The sequence below is a fragment of the Nannospalax galili genome, unplaced genomic scaffold (genome assembly GCF_000622305.1).
Source record: "Nannospalax galili isolate Female #2095 unplaced genomic scaffold, S.galili_v1.0 scaffold1927, whole genome shotgun sequence".
Taxonomy (NCBI): Eukaryota; Metazoa; Chordata; class Mammalia; order Rodentia; family Spalacidae; genus Nannospalax; species Nannospalax galili.
The window spans coordinates 95,236-122,058 of record NW_008355500.1 but is presented as its reverse complement, the minus strand read 5'-3'; the positions used below and the strand labels follow the sequence as shown (position 1 = coordinate 122,058).

At 50.2% G+C, this 26,823-nt stretch overlaps 1 protein-coding gene across 1 annotated transcript in view; it reads left to right on the top strand.

The window, feature by feature from the left end:
* The first annotated feature begins 1,605 nt into the window (after window positions 1-1,605).
* Window positions 1,606-26,823, top strand: part of Padi4 (peptidyl arginine deiminase 4) — a 37,139-nt gene continuing 11,921 nt past the window's right edge. The window contains exons 1-8 of the mRNA XM_008852931.2: window positions 1,606-1,697; window positions 13,630-13,810; window positions 17,374-17,440; window positions 18,592-18,659; window positions 21,762-21,879; window positions 23,442-23,567; window positions 24,910-25,088; window positions 25,194-25,297. Of these exons, the coding sequence (XP_008851153.1) occupies window positions 1,606-1,697; window positions 13,630-13,810; window positions 17,374-17,440; window positions 18,592-18,659; window positions 21,762-21,879; window positions 23,442-23,567; window positions 24,910-25,088; window positions 25,194-25,297 (935 nt within the window). The remainder of the gene's footprint in view (window positions 1,698-13,629; window positions 13,811-17,373; window positions 17,441-18,591; window positions 18,660-21,761; window positions 21,880-23,441; window positions 23,568-24,909; window positions 25,089-25,193; window positions 25,298-26,823) is intronic.

Below are 26,823 nucleotides of genomic sequence, written 5' to 3'. Positions count from 1 at the left end.
TCAGCAGGTAAGAGAGTTTGTGGCTTTTCCAGAGGTCCTGAGTTTGATTCTCGGCACCCGTGTCAGGCTGCTCACAACCACCTGTAACTCCAGCTCCAGGGAACCTGACGCCCTCTTCTGGCTTCCAAGGGCACTGCACTCATGTACGTGTATCTACACACACACACACACACACACACACACACACACACAAGGCTTTTGCTGCTCTTATTCAACCTGAGAGTCTAGTCAGTGCAAAAAGTCAAGAAAAATAAAAGGCATACAGAAGGAAGGGAGTGGTTTTGGAAGGAAGGAAGGAAGGAAGGAAGGAAGGAAGGGAGAAAGGAGAGAAATGGAGGGGAGGGGAGGGGAGGAGAGAAAAGGAGAGGAGAAAGCTATCCCAGAGGAGCTGAGACCTGAGGTAGACCTCCCATGACTTGCTGTGTGACCATGGGCATGTCACACACCCTCTCTGTGTAATTCTCTGAATCTACAGAATGCAGACTGGATTTGATGTTCCCTGAGGGCCCCCAGCGCAGACCTCCTGCCCTTAGGAACGCAGACTCTTTCTAATCATATGACCAGCCTGAGACGCTGAGCTCGTTCAGACTGGAAGCCATGTAGACTCATCAGAGCATCAGGCCTGGCCAAAGCCTCTGGGGGAAGTGGGCTTTGGTCCTGGATCCCACTTGGGGGTTGCTGGACCTGGGAGTCTTGCTTGGCCCCTCCCAGTTCCAGGGTGTGGGAAAGACAGGGGCCTCATAGAGGCAGACACCCAGCATGTGCAATGAACCCCAGCTTCCAGGTCAGGCAGCTTGGCTTCCTGTCCCAGCCCTGTTCCAGGCTACCCATAGCTCCCAGGGCAAGTCACATTTCCCTCTCTGGACCTTAGTTTTCCCATCTATAAAATGGGCTTGCAGGTACCTGCCCACAGACGCCTGGTGTTGCTGTAAAGAAGCTGCTGTGATAGTCTGCAAAGCTCGAGTCACTGGGACAGGCAGCTAATAAAACTACCCAGCAGTGTTTGTTCAAGCTAATCCTGGCTCTCTGGCCTTGTTGCCTTTGGTGCCTCAGTTTCTCCTTCTGTAAAGTGGGTGTGGTAATGGTGCTGAGTTCAGAGCTACTTCAAGGGTGAGATAGTAGCATTCTCCACAGGTTGTCTTAAGGAACATTCCAGCAAAAAGCAGAGGGAAGGTCTTGAGTGGAGCCTCTGGGGAGAGGATCCATCAGTTGGATGGCCTCTGAAGGAGTGGCCTGGGCTATGACCCCTGCTCCACCCTGCCCTGTTTGCTTTCTCCCCTCTGACGCCCTGCTTGGCATGCCCAAGCAAGACTGATGGGATGTCTGTGGCCCCAGGCTGGGGTGGCTAAGGGCACAGGACTGGGACCTGCACGCTTCCCTGTTAGACCTCAGGGCCCTCTGCTCCTCCACTGCTGCTGAGTCCACCACAGATGACCATCTGGAGGTGGGGGCAGGCAGCCAGGGCAGAGGACACCCCATAGCCCCCATAGGCACCTGAGCTTGGAGAGGCTGGGCCTCCAGCCACAGCCGCAGGTGCTGACTCATGGCCTGGGCGGGCAGTATAAAGGAACCAGCCCAGAGCCTCCCTGAAGCCACTAACCCAGGATGGCCCAGGGGACAGTGATCCATGTGGACCTCCAGCAGCCCACGCATGCTGTGTGTGTGCTGGGCACCGTGGCCTCGCTGGATGTCTGTGGGTGAGCAGGGCAGCTCTTGGGCCCTTGGGGGCAGGGTGGGCGATGCCAGCAAGGGATGAGCACTGCTGGCTCAGGCTCCTCGCTCTGTAGCCACCACCTAGAGATCTCAGGGAAAGGCCCAGAGGCTGCACCTGCCGGGACCCACAGAGGCCAGTTACTGACAGGGGCAAACACAGCTGCCAGGCCCTCAGTGCAAGAAACCCAGGTTCCCCATGGCTGGTTCACAAGACCATGGATGGGCCTCACTTCACATCCATGCATGACAGTGTGAGGTGATGGGGCTCTGGCAGGGGAGACTCCATAGGGGAAACAGTCTCTGCTGTAGGTTGTCAGGGTGGGGGACCTGGGCAGCTGAGCCTCAGTTTCCCCACTTCATAGAATGGCTTTGAGGATTAAATGCGACAATCACAAACTTGTTTCTTAGATACTCAGCAATGCTGTGTGTTAGGTACTCAGCACAGTGCTGTTAGGTGCTCTTCACAGTGCTGGGAAGATTCTCGGTGGTTGTTCATCTGTTCATTCTTCCATTTGATTGTTCATTAATTCCACTCAGGCTGAGTTACCCACTGTGCCAGGCTCGGACTTGCAAAAGACAGTCAGGAAACCTCAGGGGTGGAGCCTATTGTGACCTTTCTTTCTGTTTTGGGAATCGTAGTGGCTACTCCCGGCTTCCCCCACAGGCCTGGGCATCTGTCCCTAGTGTGGTGTCCACAGGGGACGTGTCACATACTGTTTGACCTCAGCAACAAGAGACCAGTGCTCAGGGTCTGGGTGCCCTGCAGGGCACAGATGAGAGGCAGGAAGTACAGAAGCTGGGGATAAAGGGGGAAAGAAAGCCTGGTGCTGTGGGAGGTGCCAGAGCTAGCCCAGCATCCCTGCCAGAATCCCAGGCTAGCCCTTCCTAGGTCAAGGTCATAAGTGCTGTGTGTCTGTCTGTCTATCTGTCTGTGTGTCTGTGTGTATGTGCTTATGTGTGCACGTTCACATGTGCAGGCATGTGAAGACAAGGTCAACCTTGGGTGTCGTTCCACAGGCAAGGTGTGTGGAGGTCTGAGGACAACTTGTGGGAGCCAATTTTCTCTTTCTATCATGTAGGTTCTGGGGATCAAACTAGGTCATCAGGCTTGGCTGCAAGCACCTTTATCATTGAGCCAGCACAGCTCATTAAAGCTCCTGAGGCAGGGACATGCCCAGCAGGTTAGAGAAGGAGCAAGGAGAATGGTGGGAGGAATGTTCTGGGAGAGAGACAGCCACCTTGGGCCTACAGGCCGGGCATTGTGAAGACTTTGGCTGCCTTTTCTCAAGACGTGAGACAACCTGTGGGCAAGTTGAGCACAGGAAGACCATGGGTGGACTTGGTTGAGGCTAGTCACTGGCTGCCAAGTGAGAACCAACTGCAGGGACAAGGGAGCAGGCAGAAGATGTGGGGGTTGAGCCATGGTGTGTGAGAGGTGGTAGGATTCTGACCATCTTGTCAGTGGATTTGTATAGAGGCTGGGTGTGAATCCTGGGGAGGAGGGAGCCGGGGATGATTCAACTATGTAGAGCAGGCTGACCCGGAGCTCAATGTGTAGATCGGGCTGGCCTTGACCTCACAGAGATGTGCCTACTACTGCCTGCCCAGTACCGAGATTAAAAGCATTCGATAGTATGCCTGGCTCTTCCTTCCTTCCTTCCTTCCTTCCTTCCTTCCTTCCTTCCTTCCTTCCTTCCTTCCTTCCTTCCTTCCTTCCTTCCTTCCTTCCTTCCTCACAACTAAATGGGACTTTCTTTTTCTCTTTCTTTCTTTCTTTCTTCCTTCCTTCCTTCCTTCCTTCCTTCCTTCCTTCCTTTCCTTCTTTTTTTCTTTCTTTCTTTTAATGAGATAGGGTCTCTCACTGGCCTGGAACTCACCAAGAAGACTAGGCTGGTTGGCCTGTGAGCTCCAGGGATCCACCTGTCCCTGCCTCCCGAACACTGGGATTACAAGCACTGGGCACCATACCTGGCTTTTCCCCATGAGTTCTGGGGATCCAACTCGGGTCCTCATGATTGTACATGGCCACAGCCAGAATCTGATAAAAATAAATAAATAAAAATGAAATAAAGTTGCCTAGCCAGTGCCACCTGAGCAAACCCATGACCTGTGGACTGACTGTGGCAGACACACTGGCCTGTGTGGAGTGGCTGGGTGGCCCAGAGATCCAAGGCACCTAGGTGCAGGTGACAGCCCATCCATCCAACTCCTACCAGCATGGGACCCAGGCTGGGACCAGATAAGGATGCCAACAGTGTGTTTAGGGGACAGGCAGGGGCACCTGTGGTTGGAAATGAGTGGGCTTTGAATGCTGTCCTTATCTGGGATAATAGGGGGGGTGTCTACAATGGGACCCCAGGTACTTGGCTCATTGCCTTAACTGCTGTCCTCAGCACAAGCCCTGACCTGTGGTGGTAGGGGGTGGGTGGGGTCAGTGAGTGCTATGAATTAGTTAAATAATGAATGTTGGGGGGCAGGCCTAACCTAGGGTACTCTCCCACCTCCTAGGCCCCCCAGGCACAGTCCACCTTTTCCCACAGTCCCCTAGGAAAGACCCGTACTGCCCCCTTTGACCACACAGCTCTGACCCTGGAGTGAAGTGGGGAGGAGAAAAAGAGAAAAGAGAGAATGTTCCAGAAATCAGACTCCTTTGCCACAAGATCCTGTAGCCTTGTGAAAGACAATCCCCCTTTCATCTCAGAGGCTCCTCCCCCAATCCTGGCAGCTCAGCTGTCCTCCCTCAGACCTCAGAGTAATCAGGGTCTGCACCTGTCACCCGGTCCGTCACTCCCAGTTCCAGAGCTCAACTTGGATCCCAACTCACAGACCCCAAAGACCCCAAGACTCCTCACCATCTGCCAATCGTTTCTACCTGATGGTCCCTGGAAAGCCCACCCATTGGGACCTCCTTGTTCTAATGACACCTGCCCTCCACACTCTTCTTACCTCAGTGACCCCATCTCACTTCCTGACATGGGTCCTGCTGGGCAGAGTATGGTCACCAGACAGAGCTGTCTCTCTGGGATGGCACTGCACGGCCTCTGAGCTGTGTGGCCTTGTGACCCAAAGCAATGCCTCCATCTACCAGCCAGGTTGTGGAGACCTGTCTCTCGGGGCTGCCTGGAGGGACTCTGGATCTGAAGGGGGGGACACATGGGAACTCTCAACCCATGTTGGTGATGTGTTCTCTCCAGCCTCAGTTTCCCCATCTGGCAAATGTTTGGTAGGAGTACCCACTTCTCAGAACTTTATGAGATGCATGACCATGTGAGCAAGGTGGCTACCACGGGGCCACGCAGTGGGAAGAGAGACGCATGGCCGTCTTGATGACTGTTTCTTTTTTCGTCTTTTTTAATATTTTTTTAAGTTTATTTAATTCTACCCATATTAGTGTTTGGCCTGCATGTATGCGAGTGCACCAGTGCATGCAATGCCCATGGAGGTCAGGAGAGGGCGTCAGAGTCCCTGGAACTGGAGTTACAGACAGCTGTTAGCCACCATGTGGATGCTGGGAACTGAACCCGAGTCCTTTGCAAGAGCAGCCAGTGCTCTTAACCGCTGAGCCATCTCTCCTGCCCCTTGAAGACTGTTTCTGTCTTTGCAAACCCAGCACCAAGTCCATCACAGGAATCCTAGAATCCATGCTTTACACCTTCCAAGAGTGGGAATGAGGTGGAGTCAGGGCTGCCTGTTTCTTGAGCTCTTGTCTTCTTCAATCTTTAATCAGAATCCCAACTTCCCCTTTTCCCCTCTACTCCCAGGACCTCCTTTGTAGGAATGACTCACAATATGGACAGAATCTGGACTAATGACTTTTACTCAACCTTGTGCCCAAATGCAAACAAAGTCACTGAGCTATGTGCTCCTGCGGCCTAGGTACCTGATCTTGATCCCTTAGGACCCCACTTTGCTCTCCACCAAAGAGAATGAATGAATGTGGGGGTGCTTGAATTAGCATCTGCTTGATAGTGTGTGTGTGTGTGTGTGTGTGTGTGTGTGCGAGAGAGAGAGAGAGAGAGAGAGAGAGAGAGAGAGAGAGAGAGAGAGATTTTAGGCCTAGGGATGACAGGACCAGATTCTCTGATAAGGATAGAGGCCAAGCTTGCAGTTCCCCAATTCATGCTGGAGAAACTTTTGAATAAAAGGCTGGGAGAGCACAGATCCCTGAGAGAGCTGAAGGGACAGATTTTCAGAGTGTGGGTCATTTCTTGTTTTTTTGTTCTTTGTTTTTTAATTTTTTTCATATTTTATCTATTATTTTTATTTTATGTGTATGCGTATATTGCCTGCGTGTAGGTAAGTGCACCTGTGTCACACAATGCCCGCGGAGGACAGAAGAGGCTGTCGGATCCTCTGGAACTGGAGTAATGGAGTTGTTAGCTGCCATGTGGGTGCTGGGATTCGAACCCGGGTCTTCTGCAAGAACAGTGTTCTTAACCGCTGAGCCATCTCTCCAGCCCCATTCTTGGTTTTTAAAACTAATGCTAAAAGTCAGGCTGATCCTTTATTTAGGTACAACCATAATGCAATTTTGGCAGGGTCTGGTGGCACTTGCCTTTAATCCCAGCACTTGGGAGGCAGAGGCAGGTGGATCTCTGTGGCTTCAAGGCCAGCCTGGTCTGGTCTACATAATGAATTCCAGGCCAGCCAGGGCTACGAGACACCCTGTCTCACCCTGTCTCAAAAAACAAAACAAACAAACAAAAAAACCAAAACAAAACACTGCCCTCCCCTGCCAGCTGGAAATGACCCAAGGGAACCCAAGAGCAGCTCCTCACTTCCTGTCTCTCCAAAGCAGTTTCTCCCAAGAGGAGGCAGTTCTGAGCTCACTGTCCTCACTGAGACTTCATCACTCCCTTCCTCCACTACCCACACTGGCTCCCCATTACCCCTTGGCTTCCTCCTGACTATGGCTGATCCAAGCACTGGAGTCCAGCTCCCGCCCCCACCCTCCAACTTCTCCACCTTGAGTAAGAAACCTGGGCGTTCCTCTTCCCCAGCCCAGCAGGTCTTCTGACTTTGAAATGGAAGGCAATGAAACCATTCTACTTGCCTCCTATGAACAACAGGCTTTATCTATGCAGTGCTGAGCCTGGTTTCCGAGTCCACCCCCGACCCCCGATTCTGCATAGTTGGGTAACTCGGCAGCCTCCTGTCAGCATCTTCCTGGGTGGGGTTCTCCCAAGTGACTGTGCACCCAGAAGCTTAGGCCACTGGGCTCAGAGAGGAGCTGGTGCAGGGCCGGCAGGTAGGATGGGGCAGAGAAAGAAGCTTAGGCCGCTGGGCTCAGAGAGGAGCTGGTGCAGGGCCAGCAGGGTAGGACGGGGCAGAGAAAGAAGGGCCATCTGGGGGTTGAGGAGATGGCTCAGTGGTCAAGAGCTTGCAGTTCAAGTGTGAGGACAGGAGTTCACATCCCCAGAACCCACTGTAACTGCCAGGTAGGCATGGTGGCCCACCTGTAATTCCAGCCTCAGAAAGTGGAGACAGGGGATCCCCAGAAGAAGCTTGCTAGCAAGACTAGAGGCTAGCCACATGGGTGAGCTCTGGGTTTGACAGAGAGGCCCTGCCTCAATGAATAGGGTGACGAGCAAGTCGTCAAGGACGATTCCTGACATCAGCCTCCAGCCTCCACATGTGTGTGTACACCTGCACACACAACACCGTGAGTCCACACACATGCAAAAACACACATGAATACGCACACGCACAACACACACACATGATGAGAAAAGGAAGTGGCTGTTGTGTGATTCGATGGTGTGGGCTGCAAGGCGAGCCAGATCAGTCGTAGAAGCTGGAGACCTGCATGGGTTGTATTGCCTCTGCATCTCAGCTCCCTCATCTATAAAGTGAGAGCCATAACCCCACCCACTGGAAGGCTGTGGAGATGGACACTGACGACCATGTGGTGACTCTGGTCACCTGCAACAGCCTTCGCCCTAGAGAGAGTCCACTTGGGCAGTGCTTTGGCAGTAGAGGGTGCCCTACCTGAGATGTTACTTAAGGTGACAAAGTGCCAAACCCCTGAGCAGAGGAGGGGGCAGGGAACAGCGACCACTGGCCCATAGCTAATGTCTCAGAGTCCTACATTTGTCTGAGCTGTGAACCAATCTCACAGTGTCACCTTCTGTTGTCTGTGTGCTCCAAGGCAAAAATTGCATGCTGGGAGGAGGGGGCATAAGGGCTGTCAAGATGGCTCAGCAGATAAAGGTGCTTGCTGCCAAAACTGATGACCTGAGTTCAATCCCTGGGACGAACATGGTAGAAGGCGAGAACCAACTTCCACAAATTGTCTTGACCTCTACATGTGCCCCCCCATGTGAGAAATAATGTTAATAAAACAAAATATTTTTATTTTTTAATTTTTAAAAATATTTATTATTTTTACTTTATATGTATGAGTGTTATGCCTGCATGAAAATAAGTGCATCCGTGTCATGCAATGCCTGAGGAGGACAGAAGAGGCCATCGGATCCCCTGGAACTGGAGTTATGGACAGTTGTTAGTTGCCATGTGGGTGCTGGGATTCGAACCCGGGTCTTCTGCAAGAACAGTCAGTGTTCTTAACCACTGAGCCATCTCTCCAGCACCCACCCATATTTTATTATTTTTCTTTTATGTGTATGAGCATATTGCCTACATGTATGTAAGTGCACCTGTGTCATGTAATGCCCTTGGAGGTTAGAAGAGGGTGTCAAATCCTCTGGAACTGAAGTTAGGGAGGTTGTTAGCTGCCATGTGGGTGCTGAGAATTGAACCTGGGTCCTATATAAGAGCAGCCAATACTCCTAACTGCTGAACCATCTTTCCAGCCCCTGGAACAAAATATTTTTAGAGAAGGGAATGAAACAGAGTAATAGGGGTTGAGAAGGACTAAAATTCATTGTATACACAAATGAAACTGTGTGTCCTAAAATGGGATGGATTCAGAGAAAATAACATGACCTTTGGGCAAGAGCGACATGCAAATTGGAGTCGCATTATTTATGTAGTGTATTATGTGTATGCATGTAATCGGGTGTGTATGCCCTCATATGTACATGTGTGTGGAGGCCGGAGGTCAGTGTCAGGGATCTTCCTCAATCACTCTCCATCTTTTTTGCTGAGGCAGGGTCTCTTGCTGAGCCTAGAGCTCACTGATTTTCTAGGTTGGCTATTCAACAAGCTCTAGGGATCTGCCTGTCTCCACCTCCAAGTACTAAGGTTATATGGCTGGCTTTTGCAGGATGCTGGCTATCCTAACTCAGGTCCTAATACTTGCAAAGCAGACACTTTATAGACTGCACCATCTCTTCTCCCTAGCCTCTAGCATTGTGTTTGGTTAATTTTTTTGTCAACTTGACACAAACCAGAGTCACGTGGGAAGAGGTGGAACCTCAACTGAGGAATTGTTACCATTGGATTGGCCTGTGGCCATGTCTGTGGGGCATTTTCTTGATTGCTGGTTGATATAGGAGGGTCCAGCCCACTGAGGGTGGTGCCATCCCTGGGCAGGTGGGCCTGGGTAGTTGAGGAGCTGGAGAGATGGCTCAGTGGTTATGAACACTGGTTGTTCTTGCAGAAGACCCAGGTTGGTATCCCAGCACCCACCGACAGCCTCTCTGTCCTCCGCAGGCATTGCATGACACAGGTGCACTTACCTACACCACGCAGGCAATACACACATACACATAAAATAAAAATAAATAATAAATTTTTTTTTAAAGAAGAAAAGTAGTTGAGCAAGCCAGGGGGAAGTAAGCCAGTAAGCAGTGTTCCTCCATGGTCTCTGCTTCAGTTCCTGCCTCCAGGTTCCTGCCTTGACTTCCGTTGATGATAGGTTGTACTCTGTAAGGTGAAATAAACCCTTTCCTCCCTAAGTTGGTTTTGGTCAGTGCTTTATCACAGCAATGGACAGTAACTAGACTGGGAATTCTTTAATAGCAAACCATTTTTTTTCCTTTTTTTTTTCTTTTTCTGACGCCCTCTTCTGGCCTCTATGGACAACTGCACTCGTGTGCACATAGATGTACTCAGGCTCACAATACACATAAAATAAAAATAAGTAAATCTTAGCTGGGCATGGTGGTACATGCCCTTAGTCCCAGCACTTGGGAAGCAGAGGAAGGCAGATCTGTGTGAGTTTGAGGCCAGCCTGGTCTACATAGTGAGTTCCAGACTGGGGCTACAGGGAGACCCTGTCTCAAAAAGGAGCGGCCTCAGGTGAAGGGAGGATGGTGAGGGGAGGACGATGAGTTGGGCCTGGGGCAGAGATGTGGGGAATCAGGTGTGGGGAGCACTGTGGCATTGTATACTTGGGTGAGAATGGAAAGGGAGGGTGCTGGGGGAGTGAGTGCACCACAGCACAGCTGTCTGGTAGCCCAGCTGAGTTTGGCAAAGTCACTTTACCTTCCCCAGCCACAGTTTCCTCACCTATAAAATGAAAATGATGAGGAAGCCAACCGTGCAGCTCGAAGTGCCATCTGAATGAATCAGTGGTTGGGACCAAGGCCAAGCCGGATCAGGAGAGGTGAAAGGCAGGACACTGAGGCCGGAATCAGGTGGAGGAAGCAATTCTCCCCTCTCTCTCTTTCTCTCTTAGCTTTATTTTTTATTTATTTAGTTGTTTTATTATTTATTTTTTAAAATATATTGAGAATTTCATACATGCATATAAAGTGTTTTGAACAAATACACGCCCACTCCCTCCCCTCCAGCTTCCTCCCATGTCTCCCCATCACTTTTCCTGAACAACTTCGCATATTCTTTTTTTTTTAAAAAAGGGACTTTTGTCTACTCTAACATTCCCCCCTCTGAAGAGGTACCCCTAAAACCTTGTAGGGATTAGATAAAAGTTCCCAAGTACTTTTGACATTTTGGCCTTTGGAACAGAGTATGTTGCTAAGAGGCCCAAGGACATTTTGATTTTTAGCCAAGAAACTGGCTACTTTTCTTTGGGGTCTTTTAACCCTAACTGCCTAGCCAATTCCTACTTCCTATTCTTATCACACCATCCCCTGATTGCCTCACCCCGTGTCCCTCCCTGTTCAGCACGGAAGAAGCCAGAGTGGTCTGTGTTGATTCCCTATTGGCAATTTGGGTAACCTCTTCAGGGGATGATCTAATTTTTTTTTTAAGACAGCTGGCCTGGAACTTGCTATGTAGACCAGGTTGGACTGAATTTCACAAAGATCCACCTGCCTCTGCCTCCTGAACATGGGAACTAAAGGGATGCCCCACCACACCCAACTATTGTTTTGTATTTTGAGATAACTTCTCACTATGTAGCCCAGGCTGGCCTTAAACTCATTGTGTAGCCAAGGATGGCCTTGAGCCTTCTGCTTCCACCTCCCCAGGCTGAGATTACAGGTGTGGGTCTCCACATCCAGCCTTTCTCTCTCTCTCTCTCTCTCTCTCTCTCTCTCTCTCTGTCTAACATCAGGGTCTCATGTAGCCAAGGCTGGCCTCACTATGTGCCTGAGGATGACCTTGAATTTCTGATCGTCCTCCTCCCACCTCAGTTTATAGCCATGTGCCACCTCACCCAGTTTATGCTCCGCTGGGGATGGAACCCAGGGCTTCGTGCATGATTGGCAAGCACTCTACCAACTGAACCACATCCCCAGCCCCTGTCTCTGCTTTTTTGACTGCCATGGGGTAAACAGGCCTCCCACATGCTCCCTAAGGCCCAGAGCAATGAGGCCACATAAACTTGGACTGAACTTCTGAAACCAGTGGCCGGAAGAAACCTTTCTTCCTTTTTTTTTTTTTTAAGATTTTATTATTTTTATTTTCATTTATTTATTTATTTCTAATTTTTTTGTTTTTTTGAGACAGAGTCTCCCTGTAGCCCCAGCTGTCCTGGAACTCACTATGTAGACCAGGCTGGCCTTGAACTCACAGAGATCCGCCTGCCGCTGCCTCCCCAGTGCTGGAATCAAAGGCGTGCACCACCACGCCCGGCTTATTTTTATTTTTTGTGTGTATACATGTATTGCCTGCATGTAGGTAAGTGCACCCGTGTCGTGCAATGCCCTCGGAAGTCAGAAGAAGCTGTCAGATTCCCTGGGACTGGAGTTACAGGGAGTTACAGACAGTTGTTAGCTGCCTTGTGGGTGCTGGGATTCGAACCTGGGTCTTCTACAAGAACAACCAGTGTTCTTAACCGCTGAGCCATCTCCCCAGCCCTGTATTTTCCCATTTTCTATCGTGAATACATACAGCTTTTAAACAGAAATAGAAGTTTGTTACCACAGGAAAAACAGAAGGCATAATCCAATCGTGGTAAACTTGCAGAGTGAGCCCTGCCCTGCTAGGGAGTCTCCTGCACCCTGTCTGAATTGGGTGTAATTTCCTAGCCATTCTCTCTCTGGGAGAACTCAGTCAAGGCTGTGTTGTTCACTATGACGGAAAGTGCATCTCTGAATCTTGTTCACATCAGCACATGTACAATGGGAGAGATGCTCCGGTGCCTAGGAGTGGAGTTGCTGGGCTTGGGGTTGGCTGATGATCTACATAGTGTGAACTTGGCTTCACAAGATCAGTTGGACTACACAGTGTGAACTCAGCCTTCCCATGAGCAGGGTGCCTGAGCTTCTGATGAACCATACGGTCCTAAGTTGGTTTTCATCAATCAAGTGGGTACACAGCCCTGTCTCACAGCCCTGACGTTCGTTTCCTCGCTGATCTGTGAAGCTCATCTTTGTATGTCTCTTGTTCATTTGAGTTTCAGTCTCTGATGTTTGTGTCTAAGATGGTCAGCTCAACAGGACCTAGAATCTCCTAGAAAAAGATCGTCTACATGTGTGTGTAAGGAGTATCTAAATTAGGTTAAGCGAGGTGGGAAGACACACCCTGAATGTGGGTGGCACCATCTCCTGGGCTGAGGTCCTGCACTACATAAAAAAGAGAAAGCGAGCTGAGCACCAGCATCCATCTCTTTCTGTTTCCTGACTGCAGAGACCAGAGCCTGGAGCTCAGGTGGCTATGACTTCCCGTCATGGTGGACTGTACCCTGTGAGCCCAATAAAACCCTTTTTCCCTTAAGTTTGCTTTTCTCAAGGTATTTTATTACAGTCACAGGAAAAGGAACTAAGACAGCGTCTTCGCCCTTTTGTTTTTGTTTTTGAGACGGGATCCCTCTATAGCCCCAGCTGGCCTGCAACTCACTATGTAGACCAGGCTGGCCTCGAACTCACAGAGATCTGCCTGCCTCTGTCTCCTGAGTGCTGGGATTAAAGGTATCATACCCAGCTGCCTTTTCTAAAATTGGGCTGTAATTTTCCTGATGATTAGGCTAGGTTCTTTAAATATCATGTGTGCTAAGCCTTTGCTGACTTATGACTTATACCACGTTCTCTTTTGGTCACATTGCCCTTTTCATGTTACCGTGTCCTTCATGAACAGAAGTGACTTTCTTTGGTGGAATCGCTCTTCTGTTTGTTTTATGCATAGTGAGGTTGTGTTATTAGGTGCATACAAATTGACACTATTTTCTAGATGACTTGAACCTTGTATCATAAGGCTGTGATCTTCTGTGGATAACATGGTTTTGTCTAATAATTTTGTCTTATATTGAGACATGGATACATGCAGATTGCTCGTTCTTTAACGTTCTTCAATCTAACCATGGATGGCGTCTGTTCGTGAGTGCCCAAGCATCATCTGGGCTCTGTGTGTGTGTGTGTGTGTGTGTGTGTGTGTGTGTGTGTGGCCTTTTGTGTGCACCTCCTTCTGCTGTCTTTCCAGTTCAAGTGTAAGACCCCAGGTCAGAGGGTTCATTGGCCTCTCTCATTCCCTCCTGGCAACCCCACCACACTTACCCCCATGGCCGGAGCACCTATACCTACTGGGAAAAGGAGACACGCTGGGGCCAATATCACGATGGGCCAGACCCTGTTGTCACCAGTGCCTCTGCCCACCTCTGTTGCTCCACAGCTCTGCCCCTAAGGAATACACGTCCTTCAGCATCACTGCCTCCCCAGGAGTGGTTGTTGATGTCACCCACGGCCCCCCAGCCAAGAAGAGCACCACAGGTACCTCCAAATGGACCCTGGACCCCGAGCTGGAGGTGACCCTGTGGATGGAAGTGGCCAGTAGCCGCACAGATGACCAGAAGGTGAGTGTGGAAGCCATGGTGTCCACATGGAAGACATGTTAGTTCTTGACCCCATTGTTAGACCAAATATATGATAAGAACCAACTTAAGGGAGGAAAGGTTTATTGTGGCTCACAGGTTAGGAGTGCAGTCCATCATGGTGGGGAAGGCTTGAGGAGGCTCGTCACATTGCATCCGGCCAGGATGTAGAGAGAGAATGCTGTGCTCAGCTCACTGTCTCCTTTCCCCGCCCTCAGCCACCACACAGGGTCACCACATTCAAGGTGGGACTTCCCTCCTCAGTGGAAACACCCTCACAGACACACCCAGAGCTCTGTCTTCTAGGTGATTCTACATGCAATCCGTTCATAATGAAAATTAGTCTAATCACAGACAAACGGTAGGCTGCAGGGGGTTGGAGCCTTGATCAAGTCCATCCATTTAGCAAATGTTTGATAAGCAACCATCTCACACCAGGCACTGGGAATACAGGAATGAGCAGGAGGTGGTCTGGGGGGCAGGGGGCGTTGCAGTCCTTGGGTAACACAGGTAAGTCAACAATAAGCAGGGCTGGTGAGGTCTCTGAAGGCCACAGGCAGGGAGCCCCCAGGAGCGCCATTCTGCACCTCTGTTAGTTTCCAATGATCGTCCCAGTAAATCACCAGTGAAACAGCAGCTGGCCATGGTTCTAGAAGACCAAAGTCCAACATCAAGGTGTGAGTGGGTGGATTCCCTCTCTGGGCTCCCTTGGATCTCAGTCCCTTCCAGTCTGGTGACAGCATTCTGTGATGTGACATCTGGCAGCATCATTCTGGTCATGCGGCCTCCTCTCTGTAATCTCTATGCATCTCTCATAAGGACACATCCCATTGGATTGAGTTTCAGAGTCATCCTTAACTTACACCGTTAAAGACTTTTTTCCCCAAAGTCTCATTCACAAATTCTGGGAGTGGGGGGGTGGGTCTTGTTTCCTGGAGACCATCATTCAACCCACTACATGCCCTTTGTAGATAGTGTCAACCAGACCCTCTAGGGCTCCCAAAGACGTCTTGCTCCTACAGCCAGCTACAAACCCAGGAGGCTCTTCCCTGGGGTCAAATGCTGTCACCTGCCCTGGGAACACGGGGCTTGGGTGTCCAGGAGGTATGGTCAGGGGAGACTTCCCCAAAGAATGGTAAACTAAAGGATGGGAACAAAGGCCAGCCTGAGAGAGGAAGAGAGCGAGAGAGACATGACCCAGGTGGCCGGTGCGCTTACTCTGGATGAGATGGTTGAGAGATCCACGTTGGGGACACTGAGGAGGTTCCATGTGAAAAGGATGGAGGGAAGAGAGAAGTGAGGGAGACAGGGAGCCAGCTTGAAGGGTTTGGTAGTGGGGACTGCCTTTCTCTATTTTCCTTTCCCTTTTCCTATTCTTTCTCTCCTCCGCCCCCCTTCTTCCTTCCCTTTCCTCGGCCTACCTTTTGAGACAGCATCTCACTGTCACCAGCCTGACCTCAAAGTCTCATCTCTTGCCTTGGCCTTCCCAGTGCTGGGATTACAGACTTGTGTCACTATACAAGGTTAGGGACCTCAAGTTCTGGAGGCGGCAGGAAGTCAAAGAAAAGTTTCCTCTGGGGAAGCCACAGGCTGGCATTTGAATTTCACAAAGATGTCGCTGGCTAGCAATGAGCAGGGAGCCTGGTCCTGGCGAGTAGACTGAAGGCAAGGAGCGCACAGACATGGACCCCGTGGTTCAGACCAGAGGCCATGACCCTGTGCTGCTTCCCAGGATCACTGCTCTCTACAGACAGATCCCAGGTTCTCTGTGTCCCCCCATTGTGTCCCCCCAGGGTGTCTCCCCAGTGTGTCCCTTCAGTGTGTCCCTCAGTGTGTCCCCCCAGTGTGTTCCCTCAGACACTCCTCAGTGTGTCCCCCGGGGCGTCCCCCCAGTGTGTCCCCTCGGTGCGTCCCCCTGGTGCGTCCCCTCAGTGTGTCCCCCAGGGGCTCCTCTTCTGGTTGCTGTTCTTTGGTTTTGCTTTTGGAACTCCACCACAGCTCCATTTTGCCCAGCCGTGTCACTCCAGATGCCCCACCCTGCCTGGCAGCGGGCCAACCAGACACCGCTCTCTGAATTTTTATTTATCATTCATCCACTGTGGCTAAGACTGGGATGAACCCAGAGGCTTGCACATGCTACCCATGTGCTCTGCTGTAGCTATGCCCCAGTCCTTCCTGGGTTGATCATTAGACAGTCAGAGATGATATTCCTCATCTGAACAGCCCCTTTTGGATGGAGACCAGCACCCATCAGAGCTCCTGCTCCCAGCTCCCTGTGGAAAGCAGCCCCAAGGTCTGGTGTTCTGTTTGCAGGAATCCAGTTCCCTGGCTCTTCCCCTCTAGCACCTCTTCCACTCCAGCAGCTGAGCCTCTGCTCCCCTTCCGGGAACTTCTCAAGAAAGGCTTCTTCCTGAGACCCTTCTTCACCCCCTTTCCCAGGCTGAGTGGCCCCTCCACTTCTGGGCTCCCTAACACCCTCTTCTATACCATCATAGTCAGCTGAGCTGGGCTCAGACTGTGTTCACTGAACGACGAAGAGAAGTCATGGCGGAGCTGGAGAGATGGCTCAGCGATAAGAGCACTTGCTGCTCTGGCAGAGGACCCAGGTTTGATTCACAGCACTCACATGGCAGCTAAGAACCATCCATAACTCCAGTTCCAGAGGATCCAGCTCCCTCTTCTGACTTCCACAGGCACTGCACGATATGGGTGCACTTACCTGTGGGTCTCTCCCTCCCCTCATGGGCCTTTGGCCACCGACCCACTAGAACAAAGGGAGCAGAAGCGATGGAAAAGACCTTCCGGGGAGTCAGATTCAGTAATACAGCTCTGTTTATTCAGTGGGGATTAGGAAAAAATATAGTGTGGAGGCAGCAGCCAAAGCTTCAGCTGATAGGTGTTCATAGTATGTTTTATTTAATGTGGTAGGGGGACCCTATCATCTGGCTATAGGGCAATGCCTAATTATCATACAGAAAAAACCTGGGGGCAGTTTTATTGCAGGTAACAAGGCCAAAGGTCATGTTCCAAATAAGGTCGGGCATCCATGCTTGGTGGCACTTTCCAGGTAAGTCAGGCAGAGAGCAGGAGGCCGCTGCTAAGAAAGGGGCAGGAGGCCCCCCCCCCCCCGCCAACCTCCTCCACTGAGAAAGGGAGTCCTCCATACAGCGCCGAACTCCTTAGAGCTATCGGGACATGGTGGACTACAACCTTAGCAGCAGGGTCCTCCAACATTTACCTCCATGCAGGCAATACACTCATACATATAAAAATTAATAATAGGGGCTGGAGAGATAGCGCAGCGGTTAAGAACACTGACAGTTTTTGCAGAAGACCCAGGTTCATATCCCAGCACCCACATAGCAGCTAACAACTGTCTATAACTCAGTTCCAGGGGATCCAACAGTCTCTTCTGTCCTCCGCGGGCATTGCACAACAAGGGTGCACTTACCTACATGCAGGCAATACATGCATACACATAAAAATTTTTTTAAAAGATATTTTTTAAAAAGAGTAGTCATGAATGCTATGGTATTGTGATGCAGGTTCGAATTTCGTACCATGGACCCAAGACTTCACCTATCCAAGCCCTGCTCTACCTCACTGGGGTGGGTAAGTGATGACCAGGGTCCCAAAGGTCTGCCGTTCTTCCCTCCATATACCACCATCCCCAGCAGAGCATCTCTCCAAGACACACTGCCTGGTGCCTATTTTTCACTAAGCCAAGGAGAAGGGCAATTTCTAGCTGTCCATGCATCTGGTGGTTCATAACTTTCCATCCCTAGAAGAGGGAGCACCAAGAAGTACAAACGAGAGGCTGGGGATGTGGGTAGAGTGCTTGCCTAGCACGGAGCTCTGGGTTCTATCCCAGGACTGCATGAACCAGGCATGGTGTGCACACCTGTCATCCTAGCAGCTAACAACTGTCTGTACCTCAGGTTCCAGAGGATCCATTGCCGTCCTCTGGTCTCCACAGGCACTGGGTGTGCACATGGCACACATATATACATGCAAGAAAAACACTCATACACATAAAATAAAAATAAATAAATCTGGGACTGGAGAGATGGCTCAGCGGTTAAGAGCACTGACTGCTCTTACAGAGGAACTGGGTTCAATTCCCAGCCCCCACATAGCATCTAACAACCATCTGTAACTACAGTTCCAGGGACTGAACGCCCTCTTCTGACCTTTGCAAGTATTGTCATGGGTGTACTTACGTACATGCAGGCAATACACTCACACACATAAAATAAATAATAAAATATTTTTAATGTTAAAAAAGTAAAAGATAAAAATAAAATCCACTTTTTTAAATATTTTAATATATTTTATTTTATGTGTATGGGTGTATTGCCTGCATGACGTAAGTGTACCCATGTTATACAGTGCCCGAGGAGATCAGAAGAAGGTATTGGATCCCCTAGGACTAGAGTGACTACGAATGCTCATTAACCACCATGTGGGTGCTGGGGACTAGAGTCTTTGGAAGGCTTGGCAAGGTGACCTTGTAGGAGTCACGTGGAACCTCTTCACTGGGGTGGCTGGGAATTCCTTCTGAGACCCCTGGGGGGTCGCCAGACATGGGGGGGTTCTTGCTGGCATCATAGTCATAGCTGCCTATGAAAAGGATGTCTTCCTCTGAAGAAAGAGAGGCTCCTCCCCAGGACAGACAGAGTCCCCAGAATGCACCTGTCCATCCAGGCCAGGTTGAGACCCCACTGCACACCCTCACCAGCTCTCTCCTCTCATTTGGATTTCAGAAATCTCTCTGTGCACAGACGTCACCCGCACTGGCAAAGCGAAGCTGACCAGAGCTGGGAAAAATCAGGTGAGGCTCAACTTCAGCAAGACATGCTTTAACATTGCCATGCCCTCCTGTGGTGCCTCCTTGGGGTGATGAGCTGAGCAGCAGTGCATCACCAATGCTTCGTGTTAACTAGCAAGAGAAGAAAATTAAAACCACTGGTGACATTTTGGTCTATAGATATCCATGTTTATAACTGATAGTGGGTTCAGAAGCAGTGTTAGACTATAGTCTAGACTCTCTAAGAGTCAGTCACCTAGGCCATGTTTATAATGGATAGTGGGTTCAGAAGCAGTGTTAGACTATAGTCTAGACTCTCTAAGAGTCACCTAGGCCATGTTTATAATCGATAGTGGGTTCAGAAGCAGTGTTAGACTATAGTCTAGACTCTCTAAGAGTCACCTAGGCCATGTTTATAATCGATAGTGGGTTCAGAAGCAGTGTTAGACTATAGTCTAGACTCTCTAAGAGTCACCTAGGCCATGTTTATAATCGATAGTGGGTTCAGAAGCAGTGTTAGACTATAGTCTAGACTCTCTAAGAGTCACCTAGGCCATGTTTATAATCGATAGTGGGTTCAGAAGCAGTGTTAGACTATAGTCTAGACTCTCTAAGAGTCACCTAGGCCATGTTTATAATCGATAGTGGGTTCGGGAGCAGTGTTAGTCTATAATCTAGACTCTCTAAGAGTCACCTAGGTAATAGAAAAAAATGCATAGCTGGGTCCTTGCTGTGGCTCAGAAATGCTCCCCAGACTTTACTGACTTGGGGGGTGAGTTTCCCACTGAGCTGTATACAGGGCTGAGTAATCAAGAAGGGAGGGAGGCAGGGAGGGAAGGAGGGAGGTAGTGAGATATGACAGGGCATGTATGTTACAGAAAGACAGGTTGATGGGGTGCAAAGGGATCATCAGTCTATTGATCCAAGGTCTGTGGGTGAATCTCAGAGAGTTCCTGAAACTTTAAAGCTGCTGCACAAATTTATATCCATGCGCATTTTAGGGAGTTTCTACTTGAAAACAGAAATCCCTCTGGGGGTATGTCAAAAGTGGGGAAAGGTTGTGGGGCATAGTGGTGCATAGCTTTCATTCCAGCACTCAAGAGGCAGGGGAGGGGAGATCGCTGAGTTCGAGGCCAGCCTGGTCTACATAGCAAGTTCCAGTCCAGCCAAGTCTACACAGTGAGACCATGCCTCAAATAATTTTTTTTTTGTCTTTTTGAGACAGGGTTTCCTTGTAGCCCCAGCTGTCCTGGAACTCACTATGTAGACCAGGCTGGCTTTGAACTCACAAAGATCCTCCTGCCTCTGTCTCCCAAGTGCTGAGATCAAAGGCGTGCACCACCACGCCCGGCCTCAAATAATTTTTTTTTTTTTTTGGTCTTTTTGAGACAGGGTCTCCTTATAGCCGCAGCTGGCCTGGATTCACTATGGAGACCAGGCTGGCCTTGAACTCACAGAGATCTGCCTGCCTCTGCCTCCCAAATGCTGGGACTAAAGGCGTGCGCTGCCACGCCCGGCTCACATAGATTTTTTAAAGTGGGGGAATTGTAGGGGTGTGGTTTGGTTGTAGAGTGCTTGCCCAGCAAGTGTGAAGCCGAGTTCTGTCACCAACACTACAACATATCTAATAATATATAATATTATAATATTTTTCACTGGGAAAAGATGATCATTCTGAGTGTAGCCCATCTCTTACCTTCTAGCCTCAACACAGTCAACCCTGCACTAAGGCAACCCCACCGTTAGGTCCCATAGGACGGGCCACTTTCATGAAGGGGTGGGTACTAAGAATAATAGGGACACACCGGAAGGGGTGACTAGGTCCACGTGAAGGTAGCTCTGTGCATTACAATCTTGACATACACACATACTTGTCTTCTTTGGTTTGTCAAGTCAATTTTTAAAAATTTTTTATTTATTATTTTTATTTTATGTGTATGCTTGTATTGCCTGCGTGTATGTAAGTGCACCCATGTTGTGCAATGCCCGCAGAGGACAGAAGGCGTTAGACTCCCCTGAGACTGGGGTTACTGATGGTTGTTAGCCACAAGGTGGGTGCTGGGAATCGAACCTGGGTCCTCTGCAAGAGCAGCCAGTGCTCTTAACTGCTGAGCCATCTCTCCAGATAGCTATCTGGCTAACCTGGAACTCACTATGTAGACCAGGTTGGCCTCAAACACTACATAGATCCACCTGCCTCTGCCTCTAGAGTGCTGGGATGAAAGGTATGTGCCACCATGCTCAGCCTAAGCCAACATTTTTTTAAAGGCTCTTAAAAATCTATTTTACTTTTGGGCTCCTTTTCATTTCTGTTTATTTATTTATGAGACAGGGTCTCACTATGCAGACCAGGTTGGCCTTGAGCTCACAGCGATCCACTTGCCTCTGCCTCCCTAGTGCTAGGATTAAAGGTGTGCGCCACCACGCCTGGCCTTGGCTCCTTTTTAAAATAGTAAATGAATTGAGGCTGGGGCTGGGACTCAGCTGGTGGAGTGCTCACCTAGCATGCAGGAAGCCTTGGGTTTGATCCCCAACACCACATAAATTGGGTGTGGTGAAACATGCCTGTAATCCTAGCACTTGGGAGGTAGAAACAGGCATATCAGAGGTTGAAGGTTATCCTCAGGAGTTTGAAGCTAGCCTTGGCTACAATAGACCCTTTCTCATAAAAAGGCAAACAAACAAAAGGATCCATTGCATTTTTAAAAAATATTTTATTTATTTTTATTTTATGTGTATGAGTGTATTGCCTGCATGTGTATAAGTGCACCCGTGTTGTGCAGTGCCCACGGAGCTCAGAAGAAGGTGTCAGATCCCCTGGTATTGGAGCTACAGATGGTTGTTAACCCTATGTGGGTGCTGGGAATCAAACCCGGGTCCTCTGCAAGAGTAGTCAGTGCTCTTAACTGCTGGCCATCTCTCCAGCCCAGGATCCATTGCATTTTAGGTAGATTTGTTCAATTTTTTAGAGTCAGCAAAAGTCTACTCTGGGGATCCAAGTATTATTACTGGGTGGGGAAACTGGGCAAGGTGGGAAGTGAGAGAGAGCCAGTCACCTGTCTGCCAAGGGCTGGTGAGATTGGAAAGCGTTCCTGAGAGTGTCCATTTCCCTCCCGGTGTCCCCAGAACACCTGGACCTGGGGCCCCAGTGGCCATGGCGCCATCTTGCTGGTAAACTGTGACAAGGAGAACCCTAAGTCTTCCAGCATGGACTTTGAGGATGACCAGGTCCTGGACAACAAAGGTAAAGATGTTGGACAGCTCCTGGGACAAGGCCTCATCCTTCTAGAATGCTTACCTGTCCAGATGGCTTTATAACAGGCCCTGAATTCAGGTTCAGAGAAAGCATGCTTGCATGTCACAGAAATGAAAAAAAGAACCACGTCCTGAGAGGACGGTGACCTATCCAAGATCACACAACGGTCAGAAGAGCATGGGTTTCACGGTACCTCCCTTTCCACGCTCACCCTGTCCAGCCCACACATTGGCGCTTGATCAAAGGCGCTGCCCGAATCGAATGAAAAATAAAGCTGTCTCATATCATGAAGTCCAGAGACCCCGGCACAGGCTGGGCACTGCTCTGCATGCTTCAGAATGAGCCTGAGGGATGGAAAACTGAGGCATGGAGAACTTAAGCAACTTGCCAGAAGTCACACAGCTACTCAGTAGCAGAGTCTGGATTTGAGACCTATGCAGCCTGACACCTGGGCAGGTTTTGGAGGTGCAGGAATGCTGGTGGATGAAGGGTCTCAGGGGGCACTCTGATGTGATGCTGGGGTAGGTCCAGCAGGGGAGACAAGAGACCTGGGGCAATAAGATACTGAGGCTAGGTGGCCCTGGCCTCGGGCTTACCTGGGGAACCCTAGGATGGCATAGGAAATGGCCACGTGTCCCATGTGTGCAGCTGGCCAGAGCTGACACCTGGGTTGGCCTTGTCTGGCCAAGTTCACAGTGCTATCTAGTCCTCACTTTTGAGGGTGCTCCCGGGTGTCCAGAGAGCACTAGCTCTAGATGTCACCTCCTCTTCACACACACCCCTGTTATCATGCTCCCTGCCCGTGTTTACTGCTAGGTAAACTGTGGCACTGAAAGCTGAACAATTTTCCTGAGCTTACCCAGTTGCAGGTTGAACCCAAGCCCTTCGCTCCTTCACTGTGGTCCAGTCATCTGTAGTAACAACTTGGCACTTCCACACCACCTTGGTACACACATCAGTGCCAAGTGCTTACCATGAACAAGTTATGCTCTGGGAGTCCTTGGTGCCCCGGGACCAAGGGGTACAGCAAGAAACCAGACACAGTCCCTGCTTCCCTGGGCTTCCATTCTTGGCTCAGGCTTGAGAAGTCCACAGACAAACATCATTTAAATGCTGTTGAAAATAAGCCAGGGGCCTGTGAGCTGGCTCAGGGGGTAAGAGTGCTTGCTGCCAAGCCTAATGACCTGAGTTCAAATCCTAGGACCCACATGTAGAAAAAGAGAACTGACTCTTGCAACTTGTCCTCTGACCACATGTGTACTGTGGCACATGCACCTCTCTACACATATTCTCTCATACACAATAATCAATCAATCAATCAATCAATAAATAAATAGCTGGGGTTATAGCTCAGTTGTAGAGCTCTTGTTTCCAAGTTCAATTCCCAGTGCTACAAAACAAAACCAACCACAATAAATAAGTATAATAAATTTAAAAGAGAAAAAAGCCAATTCTAGTGCAGGGGCATGGGGAGACAGATCTGGGCTCCACCAGCAGGCAGGTAGCACCCAGGACACTAGTGGTCTCAGGCCACATGCTTCTCCTTTAAGATCTACAGGATATGTCCCCCATGACCCTGAGCACGAAGACCCCCAAGGACTTCTTCGCCAGATATCAGCTTGTGCTGCACGTGGCCAAGGCCGAGATGGACAAAGTGAGGGTATTCCGGGCCATGAGTGAGTCAGCCCCACCTTTCCCTGCTGTCTTTGATGAGGTGCCCCCATGTTCCTTTCCTGTCCCAACCGATGGGGCACCACCCTGTCATACCCCCCTTTGCTAGTAGCTCCTATCCAGCTGTGGTGTGCTTGGCTCTGAGGACCAGGACACAACTGTGAGTCTTCTGCCTTCCAGATGATGGGACGAGAAGGCAGGCCAATAGACCCCCACTGGGAGGACAGAGAGGGGTGACCTCTGGGGAGGACTCACCACTCTCCTCTCCCTCTCCTTTCCTTCTCTCTCCCCCCTCTTCTCTCTTCCATCTCTATCCAACCCCTTCCTCCTCCTCCTCTTCCTCCTCCTCCTCCTCATCTTTCTCTTCCTCATCCTCCTCTTCCTCCTCCTCCTGACTATTAGCACTATAGGATAGGATGCAAGCTGACTGAGTGTGCCACGAACTCACTTGTAGGAAACACTGCTGATCAGACATCAATTAACTGAAGCAGTTTACACCTGCCAGCCAGAAAGTACCAGGCTGAGTTCTAGGCATAGGCCATACAACCAAGAGCATGACCAAGCCTTTGCCCCCATGTCACTTTCACTCTAGTGGGCTAGGAGAGGTGCCTGGTAAACAATTAGGGACAGCAGAGTGGGTATGAGGTTAGGGGTAGGGAGAGAGGATGGTCAGAGGAGGTTCCTTTGAGCAGAAAGAAGGACAGAGGGAACAGCGGGTGCAAAGGCCCTGAGGTGGGACAGCATCTGTGGGTTTGCAGGGAGGCCAGAGTGGTTACTGTGGGGTGTGTAAGGGTGAAAGTGATAAACAGGGACCCAAGGGGAGGGGCATGTAGTGACCTCACCCAGGGAGGGGTGGACAATGGTGGACTTTCACAGAGGCTCAACTTGACTTTACTCTTGCTCTCTTCTGTTCTGGACCAAAGTTATTTAAACTCATGATATGATGACAGACCTCCACCTAGGCATTGCCTCCCCCAGGAAGTCCTCCTGGCTTCCCTCCATCACTGCTTTAATCTCTATCTACTATATAATGGTCTTTGCTCCTCCCTAGTCACCTAGGAAATGATGCCGTATGCTGAGTGAACTCTGGAATGAATGAATGAATGAATGAATGAATGATGATTGGTGTGAATTTGGGAATGGCACTGGCACCTATCATACCCTTCCTAAACCCCCAGTCAGGAGAACAAGGTCTCAGCCTGAGCTTTGATGCTTTTCTCCTAAAGACCTGGAGGGACCCTTGGGTGGTGCCGTGTAGAGAGCCAGGAAAGTCACCCCAGCACCAAGGAGGGAAAAATCTGGCTTTCAGAGATTTTCCAGGCCTGAGCCCACTCTGCTTCTGCCTAGGGGGCAAACTGCCCTCCAGGTTCAAGGTGGTCCTGGGGCCACAGCAGCCCTGCCACCTCCTGGAGCTGCCGGGTGGTCATCACAACACAGAGTTCTACGTGGAGGGTCTTGCTTTCCCGGACGCCAACTTCCCAGGGCTCATATCCCTCACTGTCTCCCTTCTGGAAAAGTCCAACCCGGTAAGGCCGCAGCCTGGAGGAGAACGGGGAGCAGAGCCAGCCTGGGAAGTGGCAGGTGCCCGTCTCTGGCTGCCGGAACACTCCTTTCTTACCCCTCCTCTGCAGGACCTCCCTGAGGCCCTGATTTTCCAAGACAGCGTGACCTTCCGAGTGGCCCCCTGGATCATGACCCCAAACACCCAGCCGCCCCAGGAAGTGTATGTGTGCAGGTGAGGTTCTAGAGGGTGGAGTTCAGGGGGAACCCCAAGTTCTGGGTGCTGCGTGGTTTTTGACTGGAAAGATGTACCCCCTGCTCTCAGCCGCTGGGAGCCCCAGCTTGCTCAGGACCCTGAAGACAGTTACAATAGCTCTTTTGTCATTGTGGGGCCTGTACAGGTTACCAGACCTGGGGGAAGAGACCCTAAGCCATAAGCCAGGCTTTGGGGCTCCTCGGACTCTGGCCTGTGGCCTGCCCGACTAGAAGTTTCTAGGGAAGAGTTCAGATGCAATTGCTGAGGCTGGGGGTGTAACTTAGACCGTGGAGTGCTTGCTTAGCAGGCACAAAGGCCCGACCTGGATCCTTGGCACTATATAAACCAGACATGCTGGTGTATGCCTGAGATCTACTCTGGAGGCAGAGGCCAGAGGACCAGAAGTTCAAGGTCATTCTCAGGTACCTATTGAGCTCAAGTACAGCCTGGGCTCCATAAGACCCTGTTTCAAAAAACCATGTACCATGACCAGTGAGATGGCTCAGGGGGTAAAGGTGCTTCCCACGTAAACATGACAACCTGAGTTTGATTCCTGGAACCCACAAGAAGGTAGGAGAGAACCAACTCTACAAAGTTGTTCTCTGACCTCCTCGTGTGCTGTTGTGTGTGCTGTGTCATGTGTGCATCCACACATCCACACAGAAATAAATAAATTTTAATATTTTATATTTTATATGTAGGAGTGTATTGCCCACATGTGTGTAAGTGCATCCGTGCCATGCAATGCCCAAGGAGGTCAGAACAGACATTGGATCCCCTGGAACTGGAGTTATGAATGGTTGTTAATTGCCATGTGGATGCTGGGAATAGAACCTGGGTCCTTTGCAAGAGCAGACAGTGCTCTTAACTGATGAACCATCTCTCCAGCCCCAAATAAAAAAATTTTAAAGATAAATCTTCCTGGCTGGCTGTAGAGCTGCCCACACCCGCCTCTGGAGAGACATCTACGCGCAGTCTGACAGCCCCTGCTGGGTCTCAGGGAATCCCCTCCTTTTCTGACTACACCAAAAGGGCAGGAAGAAGCATCCAACCACATGGTCAGGACACAGGCTAGAATCTCGCAAGGCCAAGTTCAAGACAGGTTTGTCTGAAGGGGCTTGACCTTGGCTGTGACTTCCCACCCTGTCTGAGAGCTGGTGAACAGATGCCTGTCAAAAGCAAAGTCAGGGGCCTGGAGAGATTACTTAGCGGTTAAGAGCACTGGCTACTCTTACAGAAGACCTGGGTTTGAATCCTAGCACCCACATGGCAGCTAACAACCATCTGTAAATCCAGTTCCAGAGGATCCAGCATCCTCTTCTGACCTCTACGGGTATTGCACAGCACGGGTGCACTTACCTACATGCACTCATATGCATAAAATAAAAATTTAAATTAAAAAAGCAAAGTCAGGACAGACAGAAGCCCACAGATGTCCCCAGGGTCACTGTGTCACCTCCCCACTGAGACACGCGCTCCAGAATCCAGAGCTATAGGGCCCAATG